The sequence below is a fragment of the Natrix helvetica genome (assembly GCF_964273705.1).
Source record: "Natrix helvetica genome assembly, chromosome: 16".
In the NCBI taxonomy this organism is placed as follows: Eukaryota; Metazoa; Chordata; class Lepidosauria; order Squamata; family Natricidae; genus Natrix; species Natrix helvetica.
This window is the reverse complement of record NC_138563.1, coordinates 8,258,283-8,280,730: the sequence shown is the minus strand read 5'-3', so window position 1 is coordinate 8,280,730 and position 22,448 is coordinate 8,258,283. Positions and strand designations below refer to the sequence as shown.

At 45.4% G+C, this 22,448-nt stretch overlaps 1 protein-coding gene across 2 annotated transcripts in view; it reads right to left on the bottom strand.

The window, feature by feature from the left end:
- Positions 1–20,015, bottom strand: part of PIAS3 (protein inhibitor of activated STAT 3) — a 34,052-nt gene extending 14,037 nt beyond the window's left edge. Inside the window, exons 1-7 of one of the 2 annotated variants that reach the window (XM_081968531.1) lie at positions 19,802–20,015; positions 11,605–12,070; positions 10,415–10,499; positions 7,843–7,893; positions 6,478–6,568; positions 2,026–2,160; positions 289–394 (exon numbers count right to left, since the gene is read on the bottom strand). In XM_081968531.1, coding sequence (XP_081824657.1) covers positions 289–394; positions 2,026–2,160; positions 6,478–6,568; positions 7,843–7,893; positions 10,415–10,499; positions 11,605–12,067 — 931 coding nt within the window. In that variant the 5' untranslated portion in view covers positions 12,068–12,070; positions 19,802–20,015. Of the gene's footprint in view, positions 1–288; positions 395–2,025; positions 2,161–6,477; positions 6,569–7,842; positions 7,894–10,414; positions 10,500–11,604; positions 12,071–16,842; positions 16,971–19,801 lie in introns of those variants that run through there. The other variant, XM_081968530.1, reaches the window with a different exon arrangement.
- Positions 20,016–22,448: the final 2,433 nt, after the last annotated feature.

Below are 22,448 nucleotides of genomic sequence, written 5' to 3'. Positions count from 1 at the left end.
TGACAGCTGCTATAAACGGCTGGCTCATATTTAAGGGATTGTCCACTATGACTCCAAGATCCCTCTCACAGTTACTACTATAGGGTGCCACCTATGCTATATACCTGGGCATTGGGCTTTCCTTGCTTAAATGTAGAACCTAACTTTTTTTTTCCACCACTCAATTTCATTCTGTGGGACGGTACCCTGGGTTCAAGTCTGCCATTTTTCAAGACCCCCCCCCCCCCCAGGCAGACCAGTGGAGGGCAGCTGCTGCTAGACCCTCAGTCAAAAGAAGCAGGCACTCACTCAGCGCTCGGGAGTGGTCTGGGTTCCGGATCCCCTTGGCCCTCAGCTTCTGCAGCAACGTGACCGAGGTCAGCTGCTTCACCAGGTAAACGGAGAGGGAGTAATTCTGCGGAGAGCAAACGCAGGATTAGGTCGTGGAAAAGAAGAGATATACTGAAAAGAAGCTGGGCCTGACTCAACGTTGATAAAATGAATGTATTTATTGAAGCAAGAGGCATCATACTGGGTTGGCTAGTTCCTTGAGTCATTTAAAGCAGAGTTTTAGAATAGAATAACAAGAGTTGTAAAGGGGCCTTAAGAGGTCTTCTAGTCCAACCCCCTGCTTAGGCAGGAAACCCTATACCACTTCAGACAAATGGTTATCCAATCTCTTCTTAAAAACTTCCAGACAAACGTAGATTAAGAGGGAAATTAAAGTGCGGCTAACATAATTATATTTAAAAAATTAAGAAAGAAAAAGATTAGATAGTCCTCAATTCACAACAATCCAATTAGTGACCGTTCAAAGATAGAATAGGATAGGGATAGGATAGGGATAAGAATAGAATAGAATAGAATAGAACAGAATAGACCAGACTAGACTAGACTAGACTAGACTAGACTAGACTAGGGAATAGAAAAGAATAGGGAATAGAATAGAATAGAATTCTGAATAGAATAGAACAGAGTAGAATTAGAATAGAAAAGAATTCAGAATAAAATAGAATAGAATAGAATGAATAGAATAGAATTCTGAATAGAATAGAATGGAATAGAATAGTTGGAAGGGATCTTGGAGGTCTTCTAGTCCAACCCCCTGCTTAGGCAGCAAACCCTATACCATTTCAGACAAATGGCTATCCAACATCTTCTTAAAGACTTCCAGTGTTGGGGCATTCACAACTTCTGGAGGCAACTTCTGTTCCACTGATTAATTGTTCTAACTGTCAGGAAATTTCTCCTTAGTTCCAAGTTGCTTCTCTCCTTGATTAGTTTCCACCCATTGCTTCTTGTCCTGCTTTGGAGAATAGCTTGACTCCCTCTTCTTTGGGGCAGCCCCTGAGATACTGGAACACTGCTATCCTGTCTCCCCTAGTCCTTCTTTTCATCAAACTAGACATACCCAGTTCCTGCAACCGTTCTTCATATGTTTTAATCTCCAGTCCCCTAATCCTCTTTGTTGCTCTTCTCTGCACTCTTTCTAGAGTCTCCACATCTTTTTTACATCGTGGCGACCAAAACTGAATGCAGGATTCCAAGTGTGGCCTTACCAAGGCCTTATAAAGTGGTATTAACCCTTCACGTGATCTTGATTCCATCCCTCTGCTTATGTAGCCTAGAACTGTGTTGGTTTTTTTGGCAGCTGCTGCACACTGCTGGCTCCTATTTACATGGTTGTCCACTAGGACTAAGAATACAAAACCTTTTCTGGCTTTGTGGCCTGGCCAGGTAGTGGGCTGTGGCCCGGGAATTGACGATTGGAGACCCCTCTAATTTAAAAATTAAATACCAACCCAGTTGCCAAGGGGCTGAATTTTGATCACCTAACCCGTGGAGACGCTGCCCCGGTCGTAAGTGTGAAAAACGACCCGAAGTTATTTTTTCCCCCAGTGTCGTCGTAACTTTGAACGGCCACTAAACGAACTGTTGCAAGTCGAGGACTACCTGAACGCCCATTGCAGCGTTTGGTGAGTGCCCCCACCGCCACCCCTTGCAGGCTTCCACAGGCCGGCTATGTCGCTTCCCAGCCCCACTTACCCTGCCAAATTCCGATGACCAGTTGACCACAATGGTGTTGGGGACTGTGGCCGAGAGGCGGACCAAGGGTGTGATGTTGATCGGCCGGCTCGGTCGCTTGGGTTCGCTGCCGTTTTTGGTGGGAGGGAGGTAACCCTGCAGGGGCAGAAGAGAACAGCTGCGGTCAAACCTATATGGCCCCACTACGGCCACGCTGACCCTCATCGCGATACACAGGCAGGCAGGATATATATGGCGTCAGGCCTGGAAGCCATCTTTACCTTGGGCCTACCACATTTTCTACTGTGGGAAACCGGGAGGGTTATGCAGAGGGTGGGTGATATGTAGCCATAACAGCATTCTTTCTCCAAAAGTCAAGGTCATCTGGCCAGGCAGCTACAATGAGGCAACTGGGAGGCATCTCCTGTTTTGGATGGTGCCTGATTGCGCCATGTGCGTGTTGGGCAGGGACTTGGACTTTCAACCGGGTGGGGAAAACTGGGAAGCTTTCCGATTGGGGTTTCCCCAGATGTGCCAAGATGACATCTGGAATAAAATGGGACTTGGAGGAAACTCAAGCCTCGGAGTCTCCTTTCGTTGGGGGTGTTCCTTGGAACCCTGGCAAATGGTTTGCTTCATTACGGTTTGTTGGATAAAGGAAAATGGGCTGGGTCCAAGCCTACATTAAGCCATAAATCAGGGTGGATAAAGATAGATTTTTTAAAAAATAAAAATAAAACTCAGTTTCTTAAAATTTACATTGGATTTTTTTTAGATCAAATTGATTTTAATAAAACGCTTTTGGAGTACCTATCTAAAGACGGCCTTCTATTTAAGATGACATTCATAATGTACGTTTATTCCGTGCGAAAGGAAGCTCAGTTAGGTAATCTTGGTAGATTCTGCAACGTTTACATAATTTGGGAAACTCCTTCAGCTGAGATAACACGCCCTGCATTATCGCAGTTTCCCAGTTAACCGTAAGATCGATCATAAAACAAAACTTCAGGAATGTTCCTTTACTCCCCTTGTTTTGCAAAATCTATATGCACTACAAACTCTCTGATTGTTTGAAGAGAAATGCATATGTACCACTGGACTCTTTAAGTGTGAGGAAGAAGGGCAAGCAGTAAAAATGAAAGGGAGACCTTCTAAGCAGATTAGAAATATAATATTAAAGGGCACCTGTCATTTCAGGTCCATCAAGGCAGCCCGTTAGCGGGCATCCGCTCACCTGCTACCCGCGATGTCCCTCCCCTTGTTGTGTCCCTGACGCATCACCAGCCGTCCCATTAAAGCGAATGGGACGGTCGGTGAGTCAACCGCGGGTCAGAGAAGGAGCCACTGTGGGACAGAAATGGCACAGTGGCTCTTTAAAAATTACGATTTAAATCGAGTTGATTTAAATCAAGCCTTTTTACTAGCGATTTAAATTGTGATTGATTGATTGATTTGAAAGTATTTTTACTGTAGAGTTTTCTTCGTTTTAGATCGCAGTTTCAGCTTTGCAACAGCGATATACTGGTTATATTCCACATTTTTTTTACATTATGCATACCATTATGTCTCCTAGTAGACAGCATCTTGTTCATAACTATTGTTTCCATATTTCTAACATAAATCTTTACACAATTTATCATTCTAGGTATTTTATTTTACATTTTTATAACATCTTACCGTAATATTACTTACAATAAATATTATACAATACAATAGCAGAGTTGGAAGGGACCTTGGAGGTCTTCTAGTCCAACCCCCTGCCTAGGCAGGAAACCCTATTCTTCTATCATTATAGTTATACTTATTTCTAAATCATTCATCGCCTTTATTGTTAATTTTCTAATCTTTGCCTCTGCTAACTAACCAATTTATACTATACGTCCCAAATTAAATAGTCCAATTCTCCTTTGTCTTTAATTTCCATTGTCAAACCTGTCCATCTCAGCGCAATCTAATATTTTCTTTATTATCATTTCCTCTGGGTATCTTTTCATTTTTCCAATTTTGAGCATATACAATTCTGGATGCTGTTATTACATGTAGCATTAAGTATTAAGTAAGGGTTTCTTAATTATATTTTTCTGTTAACATGCCTAATAGAAATAGCCCTGGCTTTAAACCTATTTTTTGTTTTACCATTTCCTCTGGCCACTTTTTTTATCCTTATCCAACACTTTTTTGCCGATGGACAGGTCCACCACATGTGGTAGTATGTTCCCTGTGTCTGTTTGCATTTCCAATATCCTGTTTGGGAACATTTTTGCTAGTCTCGCTGGCGGTGGACACCGTCTATAGAACATTTTATATAGGTTTTCTGTTCTGACTCCCCTCTTCGTACACCAAAGCACTCCAAGACAAGAATACTGCTAGACAAAAAAGATTTTTTACCGACAATTGATCAATGGATTCAGAAAGTGGCGGGGTTCGCCGAAATGGCAAAAATTTCAGCTTTCCTAAAAGCTCAGAAGCAGGAGAATTATACACAGGAATGGGTAAAATGGATTGATTACATACAGAATAAATACCAGAGTAGGAAGTACTACGTAGCCTTTAGGTAAGAACGTCTAGACTGATAGATGATCAGAGTAAATAATATATGGGATGCTTGGAATTGTTAGAGTGGTGTATAGCGGAAGTCAGGGGGGTGGGTTTGAGTGGGAGGTGGGGGAGGGTTAGGATGGAGGGTGGGGTAATATATACGCATAATTAACCTAGAAGATGGGATTAATGAAATATTGTTACTTTAAGAGGAACTTATATTATGATTTATATATGGTCAATTAATTTAGAAGATGGGATTAATGGGCTATTGCCGCTCTAAGAGAAACTTATATTATGATTGGTGGGAGGTGAGGGGGTACAATATGTAAATGAGTAATTTACCTTAAGACGGGGGGAGGGGAGGGGGTACAGTATTTGGTACAATATTTGAATGAAAAAAAAAATTTAAGTTGGGGGGAGGGGAGGGGGTATAGTATTTGTATGTGATTTACATTATATGCTGGGGGGGTAAAAAGAGGGGGGAAATGTGTTTGTATAAAACTTTTTTAATTAAAAAGAAGTTCATAGAAATCAAGAATACTGCTAGACAATTTATTCACAGTAAATTAACACAATGACTAGACCTTGGCAGCAATCCAGACTTTCAAGATAAGACACAGGCACGAGAACGCTTGCGGAGCGTCGGTAGGTAAGTTGAACTCCGCAACCAGCCTCCAGGAAAGTCCCTCCTTAAATATTATCTTGAGGAGCCTAATTACAACCACCTGGGTCCAATTATCTCCTGTATCTGCATAGTTGTTCTCTACGTCTATCAGCCCTCCGTTGCCGGGCGTCCATGACCAACTCCCTTGTCTCCTCCCCACTGCTCCAAGGCATGACGTCAGGAGCAGACTCCCTTTGGCTTTCACCGCTGCTCCATGCCTCAGGCGCCTCCTGGTGGCCAACCAGCCTCTCTGATCCCTGCTCGGAGTCGGAACCCTGTCCAGGGTCCTCCACATCTTCCAGAGCTGACTCAGAAGGCCCCTCACTGTCGGAGTCTGGTGGCAGCTCCAACGGCTCCTGCTGGGCCACAACAGTTTTCTCTATATGTTCCTTCCCACAGTTTTTAAATCCGTGATTTAAATCGGCTCGATTGAAATCAAATCCACCCTGCCATAAACAGGGACAGTATCCCTCGGCTTCGGGGTGATCCAGGGTCAAAAATTCCCAGAGTCAGAAGGAGAGTTTTGAAGGAGACTAAAGGACTTGCAAGGAAGACAAGCAATTAATGTCCCCGGTGAATGATTAAAAAATGAGTTGGGCGAATTCGCGACATTGACGGAAACTTTGGATAATTCGCCGGAAAGCATGCTGTGCAAAAACCCGAGGGAGGTTGCATTTAGGCTTGTTTGGAAAACTATTTGAATTTCTTCCGCTGAGTTGAAAAAAGAACAAAAAGGCTCCAGCACCTCTCCACCAGCAATCAGCACCCAGTCTGCATCGTAGATTAATTCCAAGGTTAACTTCAGACCAACCAGCAAGTCAACAAGACCCCAATCAAGGAACTGCCAAAGAGCCATCAGTAAACACCCCAACCAAAGAATCTCTTAAAACCACCCACACAGACAGAATATAAACTGGCAGCAAACAGCACTCTTGCTAACCCTGATGATGTTACCTAGTTGGGTCATGAAACGTCTACACAAGAAAACAAGCAAGCTCAGAGAGCACCCAGGACCCCCTCGGAGGTGAGTGACGGCCCAACCCAACCCCATGGAATTCCCTTGCAAGGGGGCTAGCCGGACAATCTCTCTCTTCCCCACCCCAACCGAGAGAGCCTGCCCACCAAGGAAGGCTGCCCAATTCCCAGCTGGCTTGGGGCAGGTGGAATTGAACAGGGAGTCCCTGAGCTGGCTGCCTCAATCATCCGGTTTGAATGATTTTACTTTCAAGCGTGGGAAACACGAGAGGAGAGAGGATTGGTCTACTTACGGGCAAAGGGCAAAGTTTCCCGTTGATTTTAACAAACAGGTTGGGAGGGAAGTAATCCTCTTGCGGGCAGCTGGTTTCACATAAACAAAACCTGTAAAAGATGTGAAGGCGACAGCAGAAGGGTTAAGGGGAAGAAAACGCCAGGAGAAGCCCAGAGTCGACAGCCAGAATCCATGGAGAAAGCATTGACCAGTCACAGCCCAATAAACCTTGCGCTGTGATGGCGCATCTGGCCAACTGATTTTCGGCCTTGATTTTCGGCCGCTTTTTGCCCTCCGGAGTCTTCCCTGAAGCCTCCGGAGGGCAAAAAGTTCCCAAACCCGTTCCCAAACTTCCGGTTTGCGTGTCGGACCATTTTTCGCCCTCCCCAGGCTCCAAGAAAGCCGTGTGCACATGTGCAGGGCAACCGGGGGGGTGTTCCCCATTAAATTATGGGGGTGGGCTACACTCGCAAGCCCGCAAAAACATATGCTTGCGAACGACGATACGTCCGGGAGACTAAAATCAGACCAATGTGGAAATGGGAAAAATGACACTAGGTAGTAACAATAGAAATCCAACCAACTGTAAGCGAGCAGGGCTCCCTTGCATAGACCACAGAGGGTGGAAGATTTGAAGTATCGGTGTTTGCGCTGCATGATGTGGCTAGAGAAGAAGCAATGGATGGAAACTAATCAAGGAGGGAAGCAACCTGGGACATAAGGAGGCATTTCCGGACAATGAGAGCAATGAACCAGTGGAACAGCTTGCCACCAGAGGTTGTGGATGCTCCATCATGGGAGGCTTTTAAGAAGAGGCTGGACAGCCATTGGTTAGAGAGAGCAATTGCACTTAGACTTATACACCACTTCACAGTGCTTTATAGCCCTCTCTAAGCGGTTTACCAGTTCAGCCTCTTGCCCCCAACAATCTGGGTCCTCATTTTACCCACCTCGGAAGGACAGAAGGCTGAGTCAACCTTTAGGAGGAAGGAAGGAAGGAAGGAAGGAAGGAAGGAAGGAAGGACTAGCAATAGGACTTAGTCTTATATCCCGCTTCACGGTGTTTTCCAGCCCTCTCTAAGCGGTTTACAGAGTCAGCCTCTTGCCCCCCCAACAATCTGGGTCCTCATTTTACCCACCTCGGAAGGACGGAAGGCTGAGTCAACCTTGAGCCTGGTTGAGATTTGAACTGCCAAATTTCAGGCAGCTGGCAGTCAGCAGAAGTAGCCTGTAGTACCACTGCAACATATAGTATCCTTCCTTGGGCAGGCGGTTGGACTAGAAGACCTTCAAGGTCCCTTGGTGACGGATGAGTCAGGATCTCTCCTGCCACTAAATATTTTGCTGCTTTTTCAAACATTCTTTTAAATGAACTCTTTCTTACCTCAATTGCACCTGTACAGTATAATCACATTTGGCACCAGGTAAGATATCTCTGCATGGAGGGGAAAAAAAGAGAAGAGGCTTAAATTTGAGCCGGGAAATAACAAAGCGAATGTTGGAATCCCGTGAGTACGTATCCATAAAAATTAGACCTCTCGCCCCATTGGATGAACTTCTGTGACATCACAGAATGCTAGTGAGATGCTGACAATCAGTAGGTTGGATGAGAGCTTATCAGAACCACTGTAAAGGAAAAATACTGTGTTTTCCCCAAAATAAGACCAGGTCTTATATTAATTTTTCCTACAAAAGATGCATCAGGGCTTATTTTCTGGTTAGGTCTTATTTTCGGGGAAATACGGTACTAAATGCATCCATCTGGCTGATAATCTTAACTGGGGCTTACTTTGCAGAGTAGGGCTTATTTTACGAGCATCCTAAAAAATCACGCCAGGGCTCATTTTCCGGTTACCGTATTTTTCAGAGTATAAGACGCACCTTTTCCCCTCCTAAAAGAGGGTGAAAATTTGGGTGCGTCTTATACACTGAATGTAGCCCCACCCACCCACCGTCCCCCACCCTTTGGCCCCTGCCTCCCAGCAATTTACCTCCTTGCAACAAACAGGGAAAATGGGGCTTTCAGAGGCTGCAATAGGCTATAGCAATCCCTGCAGCCTGAAACAGCTGATGAGCAGGAGGCGCTTAAACTGAAACTTGCTGTTTGCTGCACGGAGCCAAATTGCTGGGAGGCAGAGGCAGATTTTTTTTCTTATGCTAATCAGGCTGTTTGCTAAGGAGGTACATCAATAACTACAAATGCCTATAGAATGTTCAAATTATTAGACTTATTTCTTAAAGACTGCTTTATTATTATTCTAGACAACTTAACAAAATAAAGAAGCTTTTTAAAATAAATGCTTGATCTGAAGAGATGCCCAGTGCTATTACATCTTCTTTTAAACAGCAGAGAATAACTATACTTCCAGAAAGCCACATCAATTTTAACAGCATCTGTACAAGTATAGTCTGAAATGTAACAGCGTCCTGTTGTCTAATTAGACCCTGATTTTGGAGTAGATCTATTTAAATAATTGGGAGGAGTTAGTGTGACATTTGAGAAAACTTTCTGGCATTAATATACTGCGTACATTTTTCCAATTCTTGCTATTTCTATGGGCCAGGCACATATGCACAGAAATATACCACAAACTGTGTATATTATCTGTACCGTTTGCTGTTTGCTGCAAGGAGGCAAATTGCTGGGAGGCAGAAGCGGATTTTCCCCCCTTGTTTTCCTCCCCAAAAGCTAGGTGCGTCCTTCGGGGCGTCTTATACTCCGAAAAATGCGGTATATTACGAGCATCCTGAAAAAAATCATGCTAGGGCTTATTTTCCGGTTGGATCTTATTTTCGGGAAAACTGGGTAGGTGGGTAGCGGCAAAGAGGATAGGAAGGATTGATTTTTTTAAATTTATTTTTTGATGGCTGTTGTTTGACATTCCAAACTTTAAGCCTGAAAAAAAAAAGTGAAAGGGTCAACAGAACGATGTTTCTCAACCTTGGCAATTTTGAAAGAGGTGTGGGCTTCCATCTGGCTGGGGAATTCTGGGAGTTGAAGTCCGCACCTCTTAAAGTTGTCACGGTTGAGAAACACGGCCCTAGAAGGTATTCCTAGAAAAGTCAGCCGCGGTGATGAAGAGGCCGGCCCATTTCTTCTAGGACGACTCAAAGGGTTTCGCACCAAGCAAAGTGGAAACAACACAAAATCCTTTTTCTGGCAGCATCATTGCTCCTGCGGGTTGCCAAGGCAAACTAACTCTTCGTCCTTCGTTGGGTTTAAGATAAGATAATCTTTGTTGTCGCTTTTTTCTCCGAACACGCTGGCACACATTGAAAAAAAAGATGAAATCCTGATGCCAACTCTCAAAACAATCTACCTACCTACCTACTCAAACATATGCTATACAAAGGTAAAGGTTCCCCTCACACATATGTGGTATTTGTTCCCGACTCTAGGGAGCAGTGCTCATCTCCGTTTCAAAACCAAAGAGCCAGCGCTGTCCGAAGACGTCTCTGTGGTCATGTGGCCGGTATGACTCAACACCCCCGAAGGCGTACGAAATGCATTTTCTCCCACGAACAAAAAAATGTATACATATGTAACAATTATATTTTTAAAACACACACACACCAACTTATTTTAGTCTGGAATGTGGACCTGATTGCAATTCCCAGCTATTCTCATCATAATATTGTATAGTTATATAACGATATATAACTATTTGCATCCTTTTAGAGCAGGGGTGTCAAACTACAGAAAAACCTCCAAGTGGCCTCAACGACCCTCTAAAGGGAGGCAAATGACCAGCTGTCTGCAAGGAGTATAAATCCTTCCCTTCCCCACCATCCAGTCAGAGCTGAAGAAGCTTCGTGGATGAGAAGCGAAACGTCTTCAAAGAAAAAAGGCAGAAAGTCCAATTTTTTCCTGAAAAAGCCCCTTTGGGAAAACCAGGACCTGGAGAACAGAGAATCCCCATAACAAATAACAAGAGAGGGGAAAAAGACCCCCTTACCTGGAAGTGAGAATCTGTTGCACCTGCTGAGGAGTGAGAGCGAAGGTGAAATGGGCTTCCTCGAACCTCTGGCTATTCACCGAAGCTGCAAGGAGAGAAGCACAGGTATCTTACCAGAAAAATACAGTAAAGGGACACCCCTGCTCTAGAAAGGATGCAAATGACCAGCTGCCTGCAAGGAGTATCAATCCTTCCCTTCCCCACCGTCCAGTCAGAACTAAAGAAGCTTCTGGGAGGAGAAGTGAAACGTCTTCAAAAGAAAAAAAACAAAGTCCAGTTGCCTCCTGAAAAAAGCACCTTTGGGATAACCAGGACCTGGATGGCTGAGAATCTCTACAGACTTTGAGCTATGTAATTTGGGATGGACACTCTTGGAATGGTGGGGGAGCAGGAATGGATTTCCAGAGGGAAAATTGCAGGCTACAGGAACCATTTGCACCACTCAGGTGACCCTGAGGACACAGATAAACCTCCAAGTGGCCTCAATGACCCTCTAAAAGGATGCAAATGACCAGCTGTCTGCAAGGAGGATCAATCCTTCCCTTCCCCACCATCCAGTCAGAACTGAAGAAGCTTCTTGGATGAGAAGCAAAATGTCTTTAAAGAAGACACAAATAAACCTCCAAGTGGCCCCAACGACTCTCTAAAAGGATGCAAATGACCAGCTGTCTGCAAGGAGGATCAATCCTTCCCTTCCCCACCATCCAGTCAGAGTTAAACAAGCTTCTTAGATGAGAAGAAAAATGTCTTTAAAGAAGACACAAATAAATCTCCAAGTGGCCTCAATGACCCTCTAAAAGGATGCAAATGTCTAATTGTCTGCAAGGAGGATCAATCCTTCCCTTCCCCACCATCCAGTCAGAGCTGAAGGAGCTTCTTGGATGAGAAGCAAAATGTATTTAAAGAAGACACAAATAAACCTCCAAGTGGCCTCAACGACTCTCTAAAAGGATGCAAATGACCAGCTGTCTGCAAGGAGGATAAATCCTCTCATTCCCCCCATCCAGTCAGAGCTGAAGAAGCTTCTTGGGTGAGAAGCGAAACATCTTCGAAAGAAAAAAGAAACAAAGTCCAGTTGCCTCTGGAAAAATAGCAACTTTGGAACAACCTGGAGGACTTGAGAATCTCCGTAGAAATTCCTACCTGGAAACATTCAGCCCAGCCCAAGCCTGCCCAGGTAGAGGACTCACCCAAAGTGGTGGGTTTGATGAGTTCGTCGTAAACGTCGTAGAAGGGCAGCCGGCGCATCTTCACGTCCGGATGGACCGGGTGGATGGGGGGGGACAGGTGAGGCACGTCGGCCTCGTGTTTGGAGCCCAGCATCGGCACGGGGGGCAGCATGCCGGCTGGCACTCCGGACGCTACTCCTCCGTTGTCGTAAGGCAGGTGGCACATGGCGCCTTGCGTCAACGCCGTGGCCGAGGGCAGCTGCCCGGCTTGGAGGTGGAGCATGGACAAGTCCGAAGGGGTGAGGATCTTGCGGGGGAAACGCCTCCGGTACAACTCCTTGATTTTCATCTGGACGGCGGAGCTGCAGCCCGACTTCAGCAACTGCAGCGCCTTGGTGAGTAGCTCGTGTTTCCGCCCGCTCTTGTTCCGCCCGGCGAAGCCCAGAAGCACCTGCAGCTCCGAGACGCGGAAGCTCATAACCATGTGCTGGAGGACAAAGGTAGATTAAGGGGACAATTAAAGTGTGGATAATGTAATTACATGAAAAAATCATAATATTAGATAGTCCTCACAACAGTCCAATTAGTGACTGTTCAAAGAGAATAGAATAGAATAAGAATAGAATTATAGAATAGAATAGGCAATAGAATAGTAGAATAGAATAGAATAAGAATAGAATAGGAGAATAGAATAGAAAATATGAATAGAATAGAATAGAGAAAATGAATAGAAAAGAGAAAATGAATAGAATAGAATAGGCAATAGAATAGGAGAATAGAATAAGAATAGGAGATTAGAATAGGAGAAAAGAATAGAAACGAATAGAATATGAATAGAAAAGAGAAAATGAATAGAATAGAAAATGAATAGAATACGCAAAAGAATAGGAGAATAGAATAGAAAAGAATAGAATATGAATAGAATAGAGAAAACGAATAGAATAGAGAAAATAAATAGAATAGAATAGGCAATAGAATAGGAGAAAAGAATAGAATAAGAATAGGAGAATGGAATAGGAGAATAGAATAGAAAAGAATAGAATATGAATAGAATAGAGAAAATGAATAGAATAGAAAATGAATAAAATAGAATAGAATAAGCAATAGAATAGGATAAGAATAGAATGTAAAAGAATAGAATATGAATATGTAAACATTTAACAATATAATACGATGTTGGTTATGTCATAGTATACATGTGGTTATTTGTTATGTAAATGAAAAAAAAAAACTTTATATTTAAAAACAAGAAACGAGGGGAAAAATTGGGACAGAAAAACAGGGATATGTTAAGAATCGGAAAATATGGTTATTAATACTGTACGATCGGTAGGGATTGGATATGTCTATGTACTGATAGTAACTATATCATGAAAAGGGATTAATGGGTAGGTAATTGGACTGATTATACAATCAGTGTAAATGGACATAAATTGTTGTTGTTGTAAGATCCCCCAAAACCCAACAACTTTATGGCAATGACTACTCCAGAAATGTCGCGCTGTGTCCAACGTTTCTAATGTTTACTTAATAAAAAACTTTTTATATATATTTTTTAAATGGGACAAACAACACACACACACACACACACACACAGAGGAAAGGAGCCAGTGGGGATGAATCCTGCCTGCTGTGAAGAAGCAGGAGAGAGAAAAAGAGTAGGGAATGGAGAAGGCTTGGCTTGTGGGTGAGCCCACTCCAAAAACTTTGGGAAAACCAGGATTCCCGCAGCCCCCCTCCGTATGCTGAGGAAGGACCCTCCTCTGGGGCAGGGTTTCTTCATCCAGGGCTTAATTGCAGAAACAGGGGGAGGGGGAGAGGGGCTGGCAGGGAATCTAGAAAATTCCATCCCTTTAAGGGGGGGGGCAACCAAGAGCCGCCTACGGGGACCCTGCGCAGAGACGACATCCCCCTGGCTTTAAAAGGCTGCTCAGAGGCATCGGTGCACCAACAGGTTAAGTTGAATTTACTCCCACCTAACAACGGGAGTAAACTGCTAGTACTAATCCCTTGATCCTGGAGACAGGTGGTCCTCGACGCTCAACAGTTGGCTTAAAGCTGGCACTGAAAAAGGGGACCTAATCTGACAATTTTTCACACTTATGTCCGTTGCGTCTCCCCACGGTTGTGCGATTTACACTCGGGATGCTTGACAAGGGGTTCGTCTTTATGACGGTCGCAGGGTCCCGGGGTCATGCGATTCCCCAAGCCAAATCAAGGAGGGGGGGGACCAGATTCACTTAACAACAGGATGTCTAATTGAACAACGGCAGCATTTCGTTTTAACCAACGTGGCAAGAAAAGTCGTCAAATGGGGGGCAAGCTCACTTAGCAACGCAGATGTTGGGCTCGATGGTGGTCGTAAGCCGAGGACCAGCTGTCTTCGTCAATCTGCTGAAGCCACAGTTGCCACAGTCACAACCCAAGCCACAACACAACACTGCGGGGATCCTGGCAACAATTTCAGACCCAAATGAAGAAATTGCATTCGGACTTAATGCTCTAACTGACTTCTCTCCTTGCAAGCAGTCCTCGATTTACAACAGTCCATTTAGTGACCGTTCAAAGTGACGACGCCACTGAAAAAAGGGACTTGCTACCGTTTTTCACACTTATGGCCCTCGTAGCAGCCTTAGGATCACCGGATCAAAATCCAGATGTTTGGGAGCCGACTCAAATTTACGATGGTGGCAGTGTCCCGGGGTCATGCGATCTGCTTTTGTGACGTGCTGACAAGGAAAGTCAACGGGGAAGCCGGATTCGCTTAACAACCATGCTACTGCAGTGATTCCCTTAACAACTGTGGCAAGAAAGGTCTTAAAATGAGGCAGAGTTCACTTAACAAATGTTTCACTTAGCAACAAAAATTCTGGGCTCAATTGTGGTCGTAACCCGAGGACTACCTTACTCAAAGGCAATTCGGAGATTCACTTAACAACCGTCACTCACAAATGCAATGATTCACTGAACAACCCCGGCGAGGAAAGTCATTAAATGGGGCCAAACGCACTTAACAAATGTTTCACTTCGCAACAGCAATGTTGGGCTCAATTGTGGTCGTAACCCGAGGACCACCTGTACTCAAAGGCAATACAGAGATAATCTTACCTTCCCTCCATCCTTATCTTGTGCCAAAAATCAAACAAGACCAATGAAACACCTGTTTAGAGGAGGGATTAGCCACTCAAGTCCAAAATTAAATAATGGGGAAACGGACTTTGAGAACTTTTTAAAAAATGGCCTAAACTTTGGGAGCTGGTGGGACACCCCCAAAATCACAGGTATATTTCATAGAGTCAACGGGCTAGAAGGGACCTTGGAGGTCTTCCTAGTGGAGCCCCTGGCAAAGGCAGGAGGCCTTATTCCATCTGGAACAAGTGGCTGTCCATTCCTTTCTCGATCCTGGTGAGAATTGACCAGCGGAACAGCTTGCCACTAGAAGCTGTGGATGGTTCATCACTGGAGGTTTTTAAGAAGAGGCTGGAGAGCCACCTGTCTGATATGGTGTAGGGCAGGGGTGTCCAAACTTGGGAACTTTAAGACTTGTGGACTTCAACTCTCAGAATTCCCCAGCCAGCCATGCTGGCTGGGGAATTCTGGGAGTTGAAGTCCACAAGTCTTAAAGTTCCCAAGTTTGGACACCCCTGGTGTAGAGTCTCCTGATTGAGCAGGGGGCTGGACTGGAAGACCTTCAATGTCCCTTCCAACTCTATTCCGATTGAAACTTATCAAGGAGAGAAGCAACCTAGAACCAAGGAGAACTTTCCTGACAGTGAGAAACAATTAGCCAGTGGGACAGCTTGCCACCAGAGATTGTGGCTGCTCCATCACTGGAGGCTTTCAAGAAGAGACCATCCATTGGTCTGAAGTGGTATAGGATCTCCTGCTTGAGGAGGGGGTCGGTCTAGAAGACCTCTGAGGTCCCTCCCAACTGTCATTCTATTAAAAAGGTCAAGCCACCAGGGGAAGAAATATCAGGAGGTGTATTCAAGTCAGAAATGAAGGGGGTTGAGTGGGTTGGACTAGATGCCCTCCAAGGCCCCTTCCAACTCTTTGTTCTCCTGTTATCCCACCAAGGCTCGCCTTGAACCCCGCTTTTCCCTCCCCCCTGAACTCCTGGGGTTGGACTCTTAAGGGGCGGGGGTCTCTCTCTAAGCCCCTCTTACACCCCTAGCTCTGCCATTTGCCTAGATTCTCCCCCCTCAAAAAAACCCTCACCCCATTTCATCGGAGGGGGGCTTTGTCCGAATCCATCCATGCCCACTTTTCTCCCCCTCCTCTATTCAGGGACCCCAGCCCCATTGAGGCCTCCCACCCCATTCGCAGCCCCCCCAACCCACCTTAACCTCCCTGGAATCCCCTCCCCAAAACACACACAATAACTCACCCCTCACCATTTGTGGGGGCCCTCTGGTCAAATCCATCCATGCCCACCGCCCTCTTTTCTCCCCCTCCCCAATTCAGGGACCCCAGCCCCATTGACACACCCCCACTGCCCCATTCACACACATCCCACCCACCTTAATTTCCCTGGATCCCCCCCCCCCCAATAACTCACCCCTCACCATTTGTGGGGCCCCTCTGGTCAAATCCATCCATGCCCACCGCCCCCTTTTCTCCCCCTCCCCAATTCAGGGAACCCAGTTCCCAGACTTGAGCCCCCCACCCACCTCAGCCTTAAGGTCCCTGGATTCACCCCCCCCCCCAACTCACCCCTCACCATCTATGGGCCCCTCTGGCCAAATCCATCCATGCCCATCTCCCCCTTCTTCCCCCCTCCCCAATTCAGGGACCCCAGCCCAGAGATGAGCCCCCCCCCACATCCCCATTCGCAGCCCCCCACCCACCCACTCCAACCTTAACCTCCCTGGATCCCCCTCCCTCAATAACTCACCCCTCACCATCTCCCCCTCCCCTAAAATCCATCCATGCCCATCTCCCCCTTTTTCTCCCCCTCCCCAATTCAGGGACCCCAGCCCCATTGACGCCCCCCCCACCGCCTCATTCGCAGCCCCCACAACCCAAACTTAACTTCCCTGGACCCCCCCCTCCCTCCCTCCCTCCCGGGACCTTTGCAGCCCCCTCCCCAAATTCGGTGCGAGCCCCCCACCCACGACTCCCACCCCCATTTCCCTCCCCCCTCTCCTCATTCCCCCCCCCGGGCTCGTTTCCCCCTCCCTCTCGGGCCCCCGCTCCCCGAGGATGATGGGCTTTGTAGTCCCGCCCCTCTGGTTTCCCTCCCCCCCCCCTCCCGCCCACCTTCAGCTCAGCCGCCTCCGCCATCTTGAGGCATCGTCGCCCCCTTCGGCCAGGGAGCGGGGGGAAATTCCGAGGCCGAGGGAGAAGCGCGCGACAGGCAGGCAGCCAGCAACGGCAGCGTAGGCCTTGGCCACGCCCCCTCTCCCTCCCTCCCACCTTTCCGAAGGGCGGGGGGAGGGCGACGGAGGAGGAGAGGGGGCGGGGCCTTTGGAAGCGCTGTACGGAAGGCGGCTTTTTAGGGAGCGTGGCCAAAGTGCCCACCGCGCGCCCAGGCGGAGGGAGGGAGGGATGCCCGCTTGGGGAGCAGCAGAAAGAACCGGGTGGCCCCGTTCACACGCGTGTTCGCTTCACGTGCGAAGAGAAAGGAAGGAAGGAAGGAAGGAAGGAAGGAAGGAAGGAAGGAAGGAAGGAAGGAAGGAAGGAAGGAAGGAAGGAAGGAAGGAAGGGGGAGAGAGACAAAGATAGAAGGAGAAAGAAAAAAAGAGAAAGATAGAAAGAGGAAGGAAGGGAAAGAGAGACAAAGATATAAAGAGAAAGTGAGAGAAAGAAAGAAAAAGAGAGAGAAAGATAGAAAGAAAAAGAAAGGAAGGAAGGGGGAGAGAGAAAGATAGAAAGAGAAAGAAAAAGAAAGAAAGAAAGAAAGAAAAGGATAGAAAGAGAAAGGAAGGAAGAGAGAGAGAGACAAAGATAGAAAGAGAGAGAAAGAGAGAAAGAGAAAGGAAGGGAGAGAGAAAGATAGAAAGAGAAAGAGAAAGAGAAAGAAAGAGAAAGATAGAAAGAGAACGAGAGAGAAAGTTAGAAAGAGAGAAAGAGAAAGATAGAAAGAGAAAGAAAAAGAAAGAAAGAAAGAAAGAAAGAAAAAGAAAAGGATAGAAAGAGAAAGGAAGGAAGAGAGAGACAAAGATAGAAAGAGAGAGAAAGAGAGAAAGAGAAAGGAAGGGAGAGAGAAAGATAGAAAGAGAAAGAGAAAGAGAAAGAAAGAGAAAGATAGAAAGAGAACGAGAGAGAAAGTTAGAAAGAGAGAGAGAGAGAGAAAGAGAAAGATAGAAAGAGAACGAGAGAGAAAGATAGAGAGAGAGAAAGAAAGAAAGGAAGGAAGAGAGAGAGACAAAGATAGAAAGAGAAAGAAAGAGGAAGGAAGAGAGAGAGACAAAGATAGAAAGAGAAAGAAAGAGGAAGGAAGGGAGAGAGACAAAGATTTGTTAAGTGACTTTTGCCCCCATTTTATGACTTTTCTTGCCACCGTTGTTAAGTGAATGATTGCATTTGTTAAGTTAGTAACATGGTCATTAAGTGAATCCGGCTTCCCCATTGACTTTGCTTGTCAGCTGGTTGCAAAAGGGGATCGCGTGAACCCGGGACACTGTCACCGTCATAAATATGAATCCGTTGCCAAGTTTCTGAATGTTGATTGCATGTTCATGGGATGCTGCAAAGGTCATAAGTGTGAAAAACGGTCGCAAATCCCTTTTTTCAGTGCCGTTGTAACTTTGGTCGCTAAATGAGCTGTTGTAAGTCGAGGACTGCCTGCATACTGCAAAAGTTACCAGGGATTGATAACCCTCTGTGTTTGCCTACTCAGGACCACGTTCCCTCCTCTTTTAATACAGCTAGCAATGCAGGTAGTCCTCGTTTTATGACCACACTCCAGACCAACATTTATGTTGTTAAGCGAGACAGTTAAACAGGCCTGGTGGAAAATGAAGGTGTTTAAAAAGACACTAGATTTGAGCACCATGTGCTATAAAACACATCTGCATATATATATATATTTATCGTGAATAAGCACCCACAACTTCTGGTGGCAAGCTGTTCCACTGGTTAATTGTTCTCACTGTTAGGAACTTTCTCCTTAGTTCTGGGTTGCTTCTCTCCTTGATTGGTTTCCATTCGTTGCTTCTCTTTTTCCCTTCGGGCACTTCTTTGCGTTTACCCTGTTGTGATAGCTCATGGGTTTGTGTTGTTACCTTAAAAAACACACACACCTTTACCTAATTTGGTGTAATTTACACTCAGGTTTCAGTAGCACTGGGTTAAATTCACCAGGCTACCTGTGAATTACCTCTATCACTATAGGTACCCCAAGACAAATTCCTTGTGTGTCTAATCACGTGTGGCCAATAAAGAATTTTAAAATTCTACATTTCAGCTCCACTTTAAAGGTAAAGATTCTCCTTGCACGTATGCGCTAATCGTTCCCGATTCCAGGGGGCGCTGCTCATCTCCGTTTCAAAGCCAAAGAGCCAGCGCTGTCCGAAGACGTCTCCGTGGTCATGTGGCCGGCATGACTCAACGCCAAAGGCCCATGAAGCGCTCTTCCCTTCCCACCAAAGGTGGGTCCTATTTTTCTACTTGCATTTTTCACATGCTTCCGAACTGCAAGGTTGGCAGAAGCTGGGACAAGGAACGGGAGCTCACTCCGTTAAGCGGCGCTAGGGATTCGAACCGCCGAACCTCTGATCCACAAGCTCAGCATCTTAGCCACTGAGCCACTGTGAACTTTTACTTTTTTCTACTTTTTACCTTTTACACTTTTACTTTTTTACTCTACTTTTTTACTTTACTGTAGGCACACGCAAAAAAGCTGGCTAGAGGATTTTGCACTTTTAAAGCCACGCATGCTCACATACACACATACACACCACGAGAGGCCAGGCTAACCCTTCTGAAAAGTGCTTGGATTCATGCAGGATTAACTTGAAGCCCACCCACCCACCTAAACACACACACACACCAAAAAAAATCCAATTTACATTACGGGAAACCTAAAAGCCAAGGTGCGCCCTTCTTAAGGCAAACCCCAGCTTCGAAAAGTCCCGCAAAGTTGGGCGGACTTTGGGTCACTGTTCCCAAAACGACGGGGCTGATGCTGCAGGATTGATGGCTCTGAATTGCTTCCTAAGTGAAAAATCATATTTTTGGGGGGGGAGGTGGGTTGGCCTGGGCTATTTTCACTTACCCTGTTCTCTTTAATGTCCTTTTTCCTCTTGGCTCCACCTGGCCTCTGCCAAGAAGCCTATTGGGGGACCCAGGGAGCGCTGGGTTTAAGGGTTTTTTGCACACACACCCCTCCAGTTGTAAGTCCACACCTTTTTTTTACCCTTAGCCTGCACAAAAGAGCCCATCGCCCTCTCTCAAGCCAGAGACGCTTTTTAAAGACCACTCCTCCAGCTGGTTCCTCTGTTAGCCAGAAGCAGGAAGTGACAGATCCAGGCAGTTAAAGACACTTTCACACACACACACACACACACACACACAAACACAACAAAAAGGTTTTATTCGCCAGTTGTGCCCCCTGCAGTTTGATTACCACACCAGCCGGACTTCGAGGCAGCTCTTAAATTGAGTTACTGGTTTAAAATATACCACAGCTCTCTTTCTTTCTTTCTTTCTTTCTTTCTTTCTTTCTTTCTTTCTTTTTTTCTTTCTCTCTTTTTTCTTTCTGTCTCTCTTTCTTTCTTTCTTTCTTTCTTTCTTTCTTTCTTTCGCCAGCCTTTGAGGCAGCTCTTAAATCGAATTACTGGTTTAAAATATACCACAGCTCTCTTTCTTTCTTTCTTTCTTTCTTTCTTTCTTTCTTTCTTTCTTTCTTTCTTTCTCTCTTTTTTCTTTCTGTCTCTCTTTCTTTCTTTCTTTCTTTCGCCAGCCTTTGAGGCAGCTCTTAAATCGAGTTACTGGTTTAAAATATACCACAGCTCTCTTTCTTTCTTTCTTTCTTTCTTTCTTTCTTTCTTTCTTTCTCTCTTTTTTCTTTCTGTCTCTCTTTCTTTCTTTCTTTCTTTCTTTCTTTCTTTCTTTCTTTCTTTCGCCAGCCTTTGAGGCAGCTCTTAAATCGAGTTACTGGTTTAAAATATACCACAGCTCTCTTTCTTTCTTTCTTTCTTTCTTTCTTTCTTTCTTTCTTTCTTTCTTTCTTTCTTTTTTTCTTTCTTTCTTTCTTTCTTTCTTTCTTTTTTTCTTTCTTTCGCCAGCCTTCGAGGCAGCTCTTAAATCGAATTACTGGTTTAAAATATACCACAGCTCTCTTGGTTACTTTCTTTCTTTCTTCCTTCCTTCCTTTCTTTTTTCTTTCTTTCTTTCTTTCTTTCTTTCTTTTTTTCTTTCTTTCGCCAGCCTTCGAGGCAGCTCTTAAATCGAATTACTGGTTTAAAATATACCACAGCTCTCTTGGTTCCTTCCTTCCTTCCTTCCTTCCTTCCTTCCTTCCTTCCTTCCCTCCCTCCCTCCCTCCCTCCCTCCCTCCCTCCCTTCCTTTCATTTATTCACAAACATTTTGAATACAGTGTATTGTCAGGGTATATCATTTACAAAAAAGCAAAGAACAAAAAGAAATATTAACACATATATTAAAGATAAAGGTTCCCCTCGCCCATATGTGCTAGTCGTTCCCGACTCTAGGGGGTGGCGCTCATCTCCATTTCAAAGCCGAAGAGCCAGTGCTGTCCGAAGAAGTCTCCGTGGCCACGTGGCCGGCATGACTCAACGCCAAAGGAGTATGGAACGCTGTTCCCTTCCCACCAAAGGTGGTTCCTATTTTCCTACTTGCATTTTTTACCTGATTTTGAACTGCTAGGTTGGCAGAAGCTAGGACAAGTCACGGGAGCTCACTCTGTTAGGCGGCGCTAGGGATTCAAACCGCCAAACTGCCGACCTTTCTGATCGACAAGCTCAGCCACTGAGCCACGGTGTCCCTTGATATATTATATTAATGGAATACATATATATTAATAACAATAATAATAGTGTAACAGAATAATTTTGACGAGATTTCTCCTTATGTTAGCTTTTTGTAATTCTCTTAATTCTGTTAGCATATTTATAATTATAAACCACCTTTGTATTTAATTCATGCATAGCAATAATCTTTCCTCATCTAATTTCTACCTCTTCTCTCTAACCACTGCGAGTTCCGTTACCGCTTCGGGCGAATCGATGCAAACCGGCTGTCGTGTCCCTTTAGACACGGCCTGGAGAGTTTTCCTCTGATTTTGAAGAAATAATAATAATACATAGCAATGGTCGTATTCTGCTAGTTCGCACCGGTTCGAGCGAAGTGGTAGTGGCGGCGGCACAAGGCTCCGCCCACAGACCTTCTGCATGAGCGCTCCCGCTACCGAACCGGTAGTGAAGATAATAGGATACCGTGACTGATACATAGGGTCACATCTGGTTAGGATTTGGACCAGAGGCCACTAGGAAATCCTACGACAGCCTTGTAAAACCAGGGAGGACAGCAAGGCAAGCCGCTTCCTTATTGTTACCGAGAAAAGTTTGTGGTTGTAGCCGGTGGAGCCGCGGGCAGGAAACTGACCTGGGGTGATCCCGAAAAGCTTGTGCAATAGCAAACTTTTTCCGCGATTGTTGTCAAGAAAAGAATCTGAATGAAATCAGCCAGGATCAAAGTTTGTGGCGGGGCGGGTGTGTGTGTGTGTGTGTGTGTGAGGAATTGTTCTCATGGTTTTTCCCTTCCTTTTAGAAAAGGTTCGGAGGAGGTAGTCCTCAACTTACAACCATTCCTTTGGCACGCCCGTTTCTGATCGCTTCTGGTAGGAAAAATCCAGAATGTACCCAGCGGGGCCTGTTCTGTTTCGCCCTTTTTTCATTCG